The sequence below is a fragment of the Phodopus roborovskii genome, unplaced genomic scaffold (assembly GCF_943737965.1).
Source record: "Phodopus roborovskii unplaced genomic scaffold, PHOROB, whole genome shotgun sequence".
Taxonomy (NCBI): domain Eukaryota; kingdom Metazoa; phylum Chordata; class Mammalia; order Rodentia; family Cricetidae; genus Phodopus; species Phodopus roborovskii.
In genome coordinates, this window is record NW_026126516.1 from 3229253 (window position 1) to 3243149 (window position 13897).

At 53.2% G+C, this 13897-nt stretch overlaps 1 protein-coding gene across 2 annotated transcripts in view; it reads left to right on the forward strand.

Moving 5' to 3' along the window:
* Positions 1-545: 545 nt before the first annotated feature.
* Positions 546-13897, forward strand: part of Rin3 (Ras and Rab interactor 3) — a 93368-nt gene continuing 80016 nt past the window's right edge. Inside the window, exon 1 of one of the 2 annotated variants that reach the window (XM_051196503.1) lies at positions 546-830. In XM_051196503.1, coding sequence (XP_051052460.1) covers positions 790-830 — 41 coding nt within the window. In that variant the 5' untranslated portion in view covers positions 546-789. The remainder of the gene's footprint in view (positions 831-13897) is intronic. The other variant, XM_051196502.1, reaches the window with a different exon arrangement.

A 13897-nucleotide genomic window follows, 5' to 3' on the forward strand; every position in this document is an offset into this window, starting at 1 on the left:
GTGATATTTTGAGGTCTGTTGTTACCGGGTCTCACGGGCTTGGCAGGCTTGGAGAAACTTTTGAGTGTTTGGGCACTTAAAGGAGAGGCCTCAGCCTCGTGGTTGTTGAAAACACAAACAGGTTTTCTCTCTCTGCCTTCATCTGGGTGTGGTGCCTAGAGTAGCGCAGGTGCGCTAGATATCAGGCTTGCCGGACGCTATCTGCTCTGTTAAATACTGAGTTTATAAACAGAGAAGGCAGCAAAGGGAGACACGGTCACCTGTCAGGGATGTGGAGGAGGTGCCCTGCCTCGGGAGCTGAGGATGGGCTGCGGCTTCTTCTGAGATGGAAGAGTTCCCAGTCGGGCCCTGGGCCTTGTCACCTGCTGGCGCTGAGAGCCTCGCTATCCAGTGCCAACTCGGACACTTTCCTGGAAGTTTCCCTCGCAGGCTCCCCGCGGGCTGCAGCTACAGCCAGCGCAGCCCTAGACCCCGGCACCGCCCGCCGCCAGGCCCGGCCCCAGGGGCGCGGCCCGGCTTCCGCGCTCCCCAGGGGGCTCCGGGCTGCAAGCAGCCGCCGCCGAATGGCTTCTGACAAAAAGCCCTTGACCACCAGGGCCGGCCTCTTCCTGCGAGCCCCGCGCGCTGCAATCCAGGAAGTGGAAGCCAGCGGCCCCGCGCTTCCCCACTGGGCGCGCGGCTGGCGGCGGCGCCTGGCCCGGCCCTCGGCGAGGGACAGCGCCAGCGCCACGCGGAGGTCGCCGCGCCTCTGAGCCCCGCGGAGCCGCGTCCCCAACTGCGGACCCCAGGATGAGACGCTCCGAGGTGACCCCGAGCACCCACCCCTCCGGGTAAGTGGCAGCCGGCGCCCGCCTCTCCCCAGGTGACTCGTGCCCTACACCTTTGCTCTGCTTGGTCCGCAAGAGTCCCGGGTGCTCAGGCGGGATCCCGGGCTGCGGACATCTTGGGTGCCGTGCTGCGATGGGACCCCTACCCCCACCCTCGGCGCCCCAGCAGGGACCTGGGTTCTACAGGGAAAGGGGGCGGCCCTAGTGACTGCAGCACTTGGCCAAACTTTCAAACTCAGACTTTGTTAACTTGAAAGCAGCGCACATTTCCCCGCGGCTGGGCGGGTTTGGTTAGAGTCTATTTGTATTTGTACTTGTTCGAGCCCGGTGTGTCTGTGTAGACATGGCTCCTGCCTGGCTGAACTTTGGATGCAAGCAGTCGTTGTCCCGACCCAGCCAACCCCGCGCACCCCAATGACCGCTGCTCCTCATGAGCCCCGGCTTGCGCTCTGAGGCCCTGAGGCCAGGAGGAGAGTAGGGTGGTAGATCAAAAGCACCTACAACTTCAGGCAGCCCTACCAGGCAGCTGATCCTCTGCCCCATTGAGGCGCCACCAGGATCCCCTCTGCTAGCCCGCTGGATCAGTTGGGGACAGTGACCTTTGGACTGCCCTCTGCATCTGTAAAACCTGGTGTGTGAGGAGGGTTTAGGGTGTTTATGGCTGGCGGGGTCTCAGGGCACAGATTTATCTTGAAGTGGGTGACTGCCATTCGAACTGGATTCCTACTTTGGTGCTCTTCCTTACCCACCCCCATCCCCCACCTCGAGGATGTCCTGTCATCCAGCCCACTCCTGAGAGTAGCTCGGGGAGGGTCAGGTTCGAAGCAACAACGAGTAGGAAATGATTTCTGTGAAAGCTCCAGGGCTTTCTAAGGTGCCAGGGCAGATGGATGCATCTGGGGTGCCACACTTTGTATTTCCTTTTAAAAGTCCCGGGCCTGGCCTCTGGTGGACTCCTGTGGCTGGCTGGCTGTTTTAAGTCAGTGACCTCATCTCTTGTGACCTCATCTCCCAGGACCTTGGGTCTCCACACTGTAGAATAGGAATGCTGAGCCGATCTTGTGCGGTCCTGTCCCGGGCTGGGGGTGGGGGAGAGTAGGATGTTACTGGCCCTCACTAGGGTAGGAGGGACTGGCCTCTCAAGCCTTGTAGATGTGGCTGCCTCCCAATCCCAGCTACAGCCACAGCCCGGAAATTCTGTGTTGATGCTTCCCTCGGAAGTGATCTCTGCAGAGACAAATGTCATCCGCTGGGGAACTGGGAATTCCGATGGGGAAGAGGTCTCCAGGCAGCAAGTGTGCTGGTCAGGAAGGTAAAGCCGGCTAGAAAAGGAGGGTGAGGAACGAGGCTGCGACCTCACCCACTTCCATTTTCCCCAAGGATGCCCTGGCCTGACCCATTTCCTCTTTGCTTCCCTCCTTGCTGTGCCTGTACCAGTGATCTAATCAGAGCCTCAGTTTACCTACAAGGATAGCCAACAGCCTCTACTCTTTACAGTTTCCGAGGGTTAAATTAGTGGGAAGCGTTCTGCAGCTTGGCAGAGAGTCGACACCCTCATGTTATTATGACCATTGTCATTGTCATCTGTTGGTTGGGATCTTTCATTTTGCCGACTGGGTGATTGGGACAAAGTGATCTGACTTCCACTTCTGGAAATCCTGAGTCCTATAACCCCTCCTTCACTGGATTGGATTGTGTGTATGTGTGTGTGTGTGTGTGTGTGTGTGTGTGTGTGTGGTGGGGGTTGGGGTATGTGTTGGTATGTGTGAACCTGGATGCTCATGTGTGTGTAGAGGCCAGGCACTGATGTCATATGTCTTTTTTAGTCACTCTTGGCCTCAGGTTTTTCTGGTTTTTTTGACACGGTCTCTCACTGGACCGCAATGATTCAGCTTGACTGCGGGCCAGCGAGCTACAGAGCTTCACCTGATTTGACACAAGCTCTGGAGAAGCAGACTCAGGTGGTCCTCATGCCCTACCACAGCAAGCAGTTCACTGACTGAGCCATCGCCCCAGCACCTAGATGGGTTTTTTGTTTGGTTTTGTTTTATTGTTTTTCAAGACCGGGTTTCTCTGTGTAGCTTTGGAGCCTGTCTTGGAACCTGCTCTGTAAACCAGGCTGGCCTGGAACTCGAAGAGATCTGCCTGCCTCTGCCTCCTGAGTGCTGGGATTAAAGGCGTGCACCACCACCGCCCTGCCAGATAAATCTGTCTATAGGCAGTACAGGGGTTAGGCCACTGCTGATTGCCTGGGACAGTGCCTGGTATATACTAGGCACTCTGAGTAGAAGTTTGCTGCTGAAAATGCTTGACATTTTAGAGGCCCTTTACATGGGATGGATTCCTAGGTGCTGTGTGTCAATCCTTGTACCTAGGGCAGGGACCTCAGGGCAACATTTTTTAGATGACCTTTCATACCCCCAGTGGCAGAGGGGTTACCATGAATGGCCACCCTCTGCATACAGAAACCCAAGTGAGCCCCTGACATCTGCTTCTAATGGCCCTGGTCCTTGCTCATTGGCTGGTCCCTCTCAAGTACTAGGGGACCAACATGCCCTGCACCTGAGCTACACATCTAAAAACTCAGACTTTCACAACACCCCCCCCCCCAAGGCACCCCTAGACCCTGCTGCCAGCAGGACTGGTCCTGAAAGGTTTTTGAGTCTGCCTTTGCACACTACTGGCCCAGAGCTCACGCCTTTCTGGGGTAGGAGGTATTCAGATAGCTGGGGAATGCTACCTGCAAGCAGCCAGAATAGTGTCACTTGAGTTCTGACTCCTGTACTGAGGGTCTTTGCAAGCAAATTCTGGTGCTTCTTGAAACAGTTGTCTGGGGAGAAGAGAAAATGCAGTTGGTCGCTGGCTACACCAAGGGCAGCCATTCTTTTCCACCCACTGTTGTGGGAAGGACTCTGCGATACAGTTAAGACAGTTAACAATCCCTAAAACAGGCTCTGCCTACCGGCTGGTGTCCACAAAAAACATAAGTTGGGCAGGAGGCATGAGAACCCCTCAGAGCATTCTAGACAGGTGGCCAGAGGAGGTCATTGGGAAGCGAGGACATGTAGCAGAGGTTAAGAAAATCTAGAACATTCTAGGGGTGGGGCAATGTGGTTAGCAGGAGCCAGGGCTGCAGAAAGTGGGTCTTGCAGGGGTTGAGCAGCCTTTGGTGAGTGCTCAGGGCCCAGCTGATGTGACAGACTATAGGTGGACAGATAACAGCTGGAGGCCTCCCTATTGTAGCCAGGTCTAGATGACAGGTTAGATCGGTAGACCTTTTTGATGGACTGAAGGTAGACGAATGGAATAGGGAATAAGGGAAATCCAGAGGCTGAGATGGTGGAAGGCAGCTGCTTAGGATCAGACACCTAACTGTGGAGTCCTAGGAGAATGGATAGGTGTCCCGCAGAGCCTGTGAAAGCTGGAAGATTTTTCTAGGCCTAGGGGAGACCTGGCCAGCACTCAACACCACCCTGCTGTGGGACGCACACCTTGTACGTTTTCCTAGGTTTGCCATGTCAAGGGTTTATGGGTTTACTTCAAATCTGTAAAAGAATTCGTCTCTTAGAACAAATATGGTGGGCTCTGACCCAATCTGTCCTTAATATGACAATGAGGAAACAGACCCTGAGAGAGGAGGGTGGGCTTGGGTCTCTGTGCCGTCAAGGCCCTGCAGACCAGTCCTTAGTCTCTGGACTCATAGGCCTTCAGCGGGAGGCCCCCAGAGCAGGGCCTCAACTCCTACGGCTCTTCTGCCTTCTCTGGCTTCCTGGCTTTCAGGGACTGATGTTCTCAGGTGTGGCATCCAGCTCCTGACAGTTGGCATGGTATGGAAGAATCTAGACACACCCATCCCTGTGGTCCTCCTGAACTCCCCTTTCTCGCTTGATGCCTGCCTGTCCTGGGTCACAATCTGTGTAGAAAACTTAAGGCGTCACCAGGCACTGACATTCTAACACAGGCAGAGTGTAGACATCACAAATGAAGAAACCATTGAGCGTCCCTGCTAGAAGTACAAGGGACACATAGTGTCAGGGACAAGTCACTCTCCACACTCCACCATCCCACAACTAGTCTGCAGAGGGAGTAAGAGCTGGCCCCCAGGGTCCATGGTGACAGCAGTTTCTTCCCTCCGGCCCTCCCCCAGGCTCCACCTGTCATGGCAGTGACTCACCCCTTGGTTCATGTCACTAGACAGTGACAAATGAGCTGAACTGGCAGGCAGTCATGAAGAAGGGACAGAGGAGGGTTGGAGAAGCGAGGAGCCTGGAAAGACTCGGAGTTGGGATCCCCAGCAAGGACTGGAAGGGATGGGTAACCCTGCACTCTCCAGAAGTGGGCGACCCTGTAGCTTCTCCAGGGACTTTGGCAACAGAAGACATTGGCTGGGGTGGGAGGGGGTGGTGGTAGATGGAAAAGATACTGGTGTATGGAGGTGGCTTCCTGGCTACTGCAGGAGTTTAGGAGAATCCTGTGCCCAGAAAAAAAAAAAAAACCCAAGCATAGGGAGGGGATTTAGAAGAAGCCCTGAAATTCTTATGTGCCCCTCTTATCAAGCCTTCATTAGTGAAGGAATAGGTGGCTGTGAGGCATCTTGTTCCCAGTTAGTGGGTGACTTAGTTAGGGTTTCTGTCGCCATGACCAAAAGCAACTCGGGGAGGAAAGGGTTTATTTCATCTTACACGCATGCATCACAGTCCATCATTAATTAATTAATTAATTAATTAATTAAATTTATTATCGGGTCAGGAACTTGCTTGCCCCTTGTGGTGGCTCTCAGTCAACCTCATGGTACCCAGCACTGCCCACAGAGAGCTGGATCCTCATACATCCATCATCGATTAAGAAAATGTAGCACAGGCCAGTCTGGTGGCTGCATTTTCTCCACTGAGGTTCCTCTTGGAAAATGACTCTAACTTGTGTCAAGCTGACATAAAATTAGCCAGCACTGTGGGTGAGCACAGATCCAACAACTGATTCCAGAGCTTCCTGTCAAGGCGCATGCTGCCCAGAACCTGCCTTTTATTCTTAGAATCAGAAAGGTGCACTGCTTTGACCCTCAGGGAGGTCTGGACCATGGAAGCCTTCCCCAACAGATGGACCTAAGGATCAAAACCACATCTTTGGCTTTTCTGGCCCGTGTCCCACCTTCCCCTGTCATCAGAAGCCCTTATGGTGGCACAGTATTGCGGATAAGAAAGAGGGCAGCTGTTTCAGCTGCTTGGAGGACTGACTCTTAGGCTAGGCAAGAAAAGCAGCATGTCCCTCCAGCCCCTTGTCACCCTCAAGCACTTGCTTACCTGTTCAAAGGCCCCTCCAGGGAGTTCAGACCCCATTGAATGGGGACCCAGCTGAACTCCACTCCACCATGGTCCTTAACTGCCAGGATGCTATGTGCCCCTCTCAGGGATGAGCAGAGTAGACCATCTCCTGAGCCTGGAGAACGGAGTTCTGTGGTCCCTGGCTGCCTCACAAGGTTTCAACTGCAGATCTCTAAACTCGGAGAAACTCAAAATTTAAAGGCACTATTGTTGGGGGAGGGTTGCAGGGTTGGGGGGAGCCTGTCTTCCTTTGATCTGGAGGCTGTATAGGGACTTACACACACACACACACACACACACACACACACACACACACACACATCTGCAGAGCTAAAGGACATCCTGGGGTCCGGTCCCTTCTCAGGTTTGGGGATTGGTTTCCTAGGAAGCAATTCTGTGCATCTCTGGTTCCCAAGTAAGTAGATTTATCTCTGAGCCACTGCTCCAGGGACATGCAGAATTCCCTCCAGCGCTGGCCCATGGGCATCAGGAATGGGACCCTTTAAGACTAGGGCACTAAGGCAGGCAGTGAGTGCCTCTCCTGCCAATGACTGGAAAGGTAGTTCACAGAATGTCTACAGCATGCTGTTCCTTTTCCTAAGAAACAAAGGCAGACTCAAAAAGAAAGCTTCTGGGCCACCTCTCTGTCCGAGCAGAGGGGAGGAAATGCTTTCATTCTGTGGGTTTATTTGACAAAGCTGGTCATGCAAGGGAGCTTGTGACTGTGGGTAAGGCCAGGGTTTCCTAGTGGAGCTTTGGCTGAAGATGGGTAGGAGGGCTTCTCCGTGGAGGGGTGGCATCAGGCAGGTTCGAGTGACCTCCCAGTGGGTAGAATAAGAACAGTAGGGAAGTCCCATCAACTTCCGGTTGTCTACACTGTGTCTAATGTGACATCAGCCTTTGTCAGGTTGGAAGGATGGAGGTCAGAGAAGACTCTGCCTGGGATGAGTTCTCTGCCAGAGAACCCATGGATGGTATTTGCCAGAGTACGGTCTCCTCACCACACTCCCTGTCAGTCAGCCAGTCCCTGTGTAGGAGGCCAGGAAGTGACTCTGTGCCCTCCATCTCCATTTAGTATGGGCTGCCCTTGAAGGAGAGGGAGGTGGACAGGCCAGAAGAACTTTTCTTCAGTTATCAACAAGGCAGAGGAGCAGGGTGGGGTGGGGTGGGGTGGAGGGAGGGGGGGAGGGGCTCTGTCTCCACTATGCTTCTCTCAGGCTGTCAGCCTCCGCTTTTCACAGAAGAATCTGGAAGTACCTTGGTTTCCACTTCAGGGGCAGTTCCTCCCGCCTAGATCAAGGCATGTGAGAGCTGCTCCAAAACAGGTACAAGCCCCATAGTCTATAGCCCTGCACTTTGGAAAAGGTCACAGAGTCCCTCATGCTGTCTCGCCAACTCCTGTCAGTAGATTTAAAAGAATGCATCGGCCTGAGGCAGACAAACTGGCCCACCTCTGGAGGGTTGTGGTCAGGCTTGTCTGTATCTGAGGTAGCTACAGTGAGCTCAGGCTACATCCTATACAGCATTGGCCCCAGGCGCTGGCCAAGGCTGCACCCTCCTGTTCAGGGTCAGGTGGACTGAGGGACCTCTAGTTCTGGCCTGGGGAGGAGAGAATCCATGAGAAGAGGGGTGGGACCTGAGACAGGCTGTCCTGTTGGACCCTGCCCTCTGGGATGCTGGCCTCTTGTTAGTGCAGACTCTGGGATCTTCAAACAAGCTGAGCGCTTGCTATTCCCTAGTAAGAGATGAGACTTGGGAGACACTTACGACCCCACTGGTGCGTGGGGCCCAGTGGATGCTGGAGCCTATGGAAAGAGACTGTTTTCTCAAAGGCCAGCTGGGGAGGAGGAGTGGGCTGGCCCAGAAGAGGAGGGAGCTCATGCGGACTGGGCCCTCCATAGGCTCCCTGGGGCTCAGAGGCTGCTGAAAGACTAAGCCTGGCTGTATCCTGTCTGATGGCCTCTGGCCTGAGTCAGCTGTCAAAACAAGATTCACCCAGCTCTTTCCAGATTCACATCTGGTTTCCTCCCTCTCAGTGTGTCAAAGACTGGCCCTGTGGATGTCTAGGACACTTAAGTTTAAAGGACAGCATTGGATGTCTTCCTGCTCTATGTGTTAGGTTGAGCCTCCTTCTAAAGCATATTCGGGCACTTTATAGTCATCGAATATCTTCCTGTCCGTTCATCGATCCATTTTCCTACAGCCAGCCGGCTACCTGCCACTCACTCATTCATCTGCAGCCATTCAGCCAGCTGTTCATACCCCACCTGTTTATCCACCCTTCATTTTCCACCCATTGCCCTGCTGCCACCATCAGCTACCTGCCCTCCATTTGCTCAGTCATACAGCCGTCTAGCCAGAAGTCGAGTCTATCTATGTAAGTCTCATATTCATTCGTCTGTCCATCTATTCATCTCTTCTCTCATCCATCCATCCATCCATCAGCTGATTTCTGCCCATCTAGCAATTCACTGAGCACTCCGACATCTTGACATTTCCAACGTATCTGCTAAGGAACATAAAAGAGGCATGTGCACAGCTCAAGCACAAGGCACTGTGGACAAAGGTGCCGAGGTGGTATTACCATTGGCTATGGTGAGAGGGAGGGCTCGGGCAGTGACATTACTGGGGTTATGTCTTGAAGAGCGAGTGCGTATTAGCTCTTGAGGTCAGGAATAGGGAAAGGAATTCACTTAGCTGTTGGCTTGAGTGGGAAGAAGAAAAGTTGGTACCAATAGGTCATGCATGTAGAGCCCTGAAGAGTCTTAGTGTGGGACAGGGAAAGGTGCCGTGTGCAGACATGCAGACATGCAGCCAGCTCATTCTTTCCCCCCCCCCTTTTTTTTTTACATGTAGATCCTAGTTCCCTCTCCCTTCCTCCCTCCCTTCCTTCCCTCTTACCCTCTCTCCCCCCTCACATGCACCCTGACCACCCTCCCCTCCCATCCCCCCACCCCAATTCCACATGTAGGGTGATGCCATCCAGGTGGGGTCATGTAGATCTGACAGGTCATGTGAAGTAGTACTAGAAACAGGACTTCTCTCCTGTCTCTAGGGTAAGGGAGTATCCCTTCATAGGGGATGTGTCCGCAAGGTCCTTTTGTGCACCAGGATTACGTCCTAGTTCCACTGTCTGAGGTCCCTTAGACTGCTCAGTCCTTCTGGCTGAGACCCATATTCAGGGGGGGCCTCAGTCAGTCCCGTGCTGGATTCCCAGCTATCAGTCTGGGGGCCCGTTAGCTCATCCTTGTTCAGGTAAGCTGTCTGTCTGTGTTTCTGCAGCCTGGTCTTGTCCTCTCCCTCTGCATCTAGAGGATTCTAGTCCGACTCAGTGTTTAGTTATGAGTGTCTGCTTCTGTTTCCAATAGGTATTAGATGAGGGTTCCATGATGGTGGATAAGTTAGTTGTTGATCTCACTATCAGGGAAGGGCATTTATGGTAGCCTTTCCACAGTCGCTCAAATTGTTAGTTGGTGGCAGTCTTGTAGGTCTCTAGACCTTTCAGCTCATTCTTTCCTTCATGCGAATCCTGGGAATAGAACTCGGGTCCTCAACCTTGGTGCCAGTTCCCTTACCCACTGAACCATCTCTCTGGCCTGTGTTATGAGCATGTAATAGACAGAGCCAGCTTAGCCATTGCCTATGTGGACTGCTCAACATCATCCCTAGTCTCCTCCATGTTAAATGAAAGCTTAACGTGTACAGGTCTAAGGTTTAGAGTCATTCTTCGTTTCTATCCAAGAATCTTTGAGTCTCAGGTAAGAACGCAGCAAACCTTCATGGCTGATCCCTGCATTTTAGGTGTACATACTTTTAAGCCAATATTTCTCAATTTTCTTGCCAGTAGATATAGTCATTTGACTAAGTTCAGGATGATGTGTAAGTAGGGAATGATGCTTGTTCAAAGATGCCCTTACAATGAAAGGATTTGTTTCCTATTGGCTGAGATGGAGATACCATGGCTAGAGCTGAGGCAGCCATCTTGGATTCCAAAGAAGCTATAGGGGGTATGATAACAATATGGTTAGGATCTCAAAACATAAAGACTCAATTTCCCTCTGGTCTATTTACCCAGAGTTACACACGCCGCCTCATATGAGGGAGGAACACATATTCATCCTATTTAAATCACTGTGACTTTACTTTTTTCTATTACAAATCCTTTCCTAAGTAACAGAGTTTTATATCTTTTGTCCATACCCAGAAATACTAACCAGAATTTCAGGACTATACGCAAGTCCTTGTTCTCAGTGGGGGCAGAAAGGAGAGAGTGAGAAGGGGCCTTCTCCCTCCAGGTCTAGATTGCAGGCATGTGAGTTTTAGACTTCACTGGAAGCTTCTGGAAGCTTCTGGCTATTTATTCTAGCCCGCGTCAGACTGCAAAGCCTTGTGCTCTGGGATGTGCCATACCACCTCAAGACTGCTGCACACCATTGTGCAGGTCCTTCAGATGCGCCTGGCTCAGGGAACACCAGTCGGGGAGGGGGGGAGGAAATTGCATTTTGCTCAGAGCTGAATGTCATGACAGCTGTGTGGAGGTGGGGTGAGCTCAGCCTGCCTCTGGGCAGAGCAAAGAGCACCCTCCTCCAGTTTGCACAGAGGCCCCCTGTGGGCCACTGGGGACCCCAACCAAAGAAGAAACTAAGTAGCACAGGGTACTCAGCCCAAAGGAAACTTGCGCTGAGGGACAGTGGCCAGGGCTGGAGAGGAGCTTGCATCCCCGGACTTGAAGGGCATGCAACCCTGTGAGTGAGGGCTGCCAGCTCCCATGGTCCCACCCAGGCCTATAATCGCTCACTGTGTGCCCTTCAGTATCCCTTGGAATGGGCCCAGTGTGCCCTCTGTAAGCAGGCTGCAACTCCTTAGCTCCCTGAATTTGAGGCCCTCTGAGCTGCTTGGGGCTCAGTAGGCATTTCCTGTTTGCACTTGGGATCTCTCTGGGTTGGTATGCTGGTTTGTATATCCAGGTCCTCACAGCCCAATGGCTTCCAGTTGAGGTGATCACAAATGCAGGCACTGAAGATGTCTGTGCCCAGATTTCCACACTGGAACCCACATGGCTGCGCCCTAGCTGAGAGGTAAAGCTAGTGAGTAGCCCGGGCTGTGGAGGCTACTACTACAGGGGTCTGGGCTGCACAAGGCTCAGAATCTGGACCAGATCTTGGCAGAGGAGACGCAGTGCAGTGGGGTTGCTGCAAGCGGCCCTACAAGGGAAGAGAGCTGTGTGTGTGCACGCCTTTGGGTGGGGAGGGTGCTATTTCCTCCTCCCCAGGCAACTCCTCAGGCACAGGGATGGCCATGACTCAGTGTACTCCTGGTGAGGCCAGTACACTGTGATCAGAGAAGCAGGGCCTAGAGCAAACTGGCACTTTCCCATCTCTGCCTCAGTTTCCTCATTGGGCAAGAAAAATCGTAACTGTTCCTAACTGGTGGAGTTCTTGGAGTCGGTGAGTTAATATGTGTGAGCAGTTTGAACAGTGTTGAACATAAAGCAGGTGTTCTGTGACGTGTTTTGCTGAAGGTCCCTGCTCCTCACACTTACTCAGCCTTCTGGCAATGGCCCAGCTTATAGTTTATAGTGTTTCTATGCCTTGTGCAAACTGGCATCTAGTTCCTGTGCATGGTGCACTTGGACGTCCTTAGAGCCCTTGGGATAGATGCCTGCCCTCTCTGGTCTTTGTGTTCTCTGTGAATGCAGCATGAAGATGAAGAGGTCCCCACACGCTGGTCACGGGATGAAGTGAGTGCTGCGTGGCCTCACAGTCATCACACACTGATGCTGCACAAAGGCGTATGACCTCTCCATGCATGGTGGGATGAGGAGGAGGCCTGGGTATGAGCGTCTCTGCAGCTGCCACTGGCCAGTCCTCCCCTCCCATTCCAAGAACACCCCGTGCCTCCACAGGGAGGTGAGCAAGCAGGCTGCTGCTAGGCTGTGTGGAGAGCCTCCCACCCCACAGGTCTTGATTTCCCCAGGGTCCTGTGTAGAAGCCAGGCTCACAATGGCTACCATTGGTATCGTGCCATGGGGACATTTCCAGTGGGTCCTCATACTGCGCGACTTCTGTTTGAAAACCTGCCTGCTGGCTAAAATTCATGTGAAATCCTCTGAGAGTGTCTGCTGAGAGCTAGCGGCCCTCTGACAGGCGGGCAGGTGTCGAGATGGACACACACCCCTCTGTGTGTCCATCCTGCTGCAGACAGCTGGATGTCTTTGTCAAAGCATCCTTCACATCAGATGTGTCATTGTGCCTTTTGTTGTTGTTGATGGCGGTCGCTGTATTATTCCAAGTGGCCCCAACAGCACTGAAATGTCTTGTCCCTAAGAACAGGAGGCCAAGATGTGTCTAGGAGAAGGTCTGTGGGTACTGCAAGCTTCTAATGGGCATGAACTGCGATGTTGTGGCCGGTGGTGTTTCATAGTAATGAATGGAGGATGTGTTATTCACTCAGCACATAGCTGGACTTGGGGCTGGCCAGAGGCCCTGAGAACAGGGTTCAGTACTGGCTCTCAGTATTCACAGGAGTAGGAATCTAGCTCTGAGGCCTGCCAGCTCCCTCCCTCTTAGGCCTCCGGGCTGTGGAGTGTCCGCTTTATCTGTGATCTGCCAAGAAAAGCACACACTGTCCCTTAGGTCCTGCCTGGAGCCTGAGGTTTCCCTCACCTCCACTGAAGTCTGAATTGAGGAAGGCCAGTTTCTGAGGAGGTCAGCAGTCAGGGCAAGTGACTTGTTCTGTGACTCTATTAAAAGAACTCTTGGGAGCATGGATACGTGTGTGTTATTGAGATAGGAGCAGGGACTCGAGCACCCTTGCTGTGCCCTGATCACCCCAGCTTGCATCCCGAGGATCCACGTCTGACCACTCTGAGAATTCTCCCTCCCTATTGTCACCATCTTCCAAGGCTGGGGTCCTGGTGCCCCTTGGCAGGTGAGGAGGGAACAGAGACAATAGACCTGGAGCCGGAATGGAGTTCCGTCCCAGCCAGAGCCTCTGCTTAGCCATGATCCCTTGAGTTCTTCATCCTCTGCCACCCCCGAGTGCCTGAAACCTCCCTTGATGCAGGAATTCCTGGGTCCCAGCTGGACTGCCATTTGGCCTTCCCATCACCCCAGCCCTACTGAAGGGCGACACCCAAGTTGGAAGGCACAGAAAGGAAGTCAGGCCCCTACGTGCCAGTCTCTGGAACTGCAGGGGCATTTGAGATGTGGAATACATGCCGGAGTCGTCTTCAGCTCCCCCTCTCTCCCACCTCAGTCCCTCACACCACCTCAAGTTCACTAGCCGGCACCCTGCCATCTCCTGCTGCTATGAGAAAATGCAGACAGACAGCAGTGTATGTACAACAGCGGTTTCCCTCTGCTGTTTTCGAGGCTGTAAAGTCCAAACTCACAGTGCCACTGAAGAGTCAGTGGGACGTTTTCTGTTTCTCACAAGGCTGCTGGCTCTGTCCTCAAATGCAAGAGGGTCATGCGGTGTTCTGGGCCTCTCTCTGAGGTGGAAAAAAAAAATCCACCCATGAGGCGTCACCCTCCCATCCCCTCATACCATCCCATAAGGTAAGGTTCTGTCATGGGCATCTGGGAGCAGACAGACGGAGTCCTCGGCTTCCCCCAGCCCCTCCCCCACCTGAACACTCACACCTGTCACATGCCCCATCTGATGGGGTAGCTGGGTGTATATTAACAGGGAGTAACTGGGTGGTGGGGTTCTGGACCCGGGCAGGAAATGCTTTTCGAGATCGCCTGG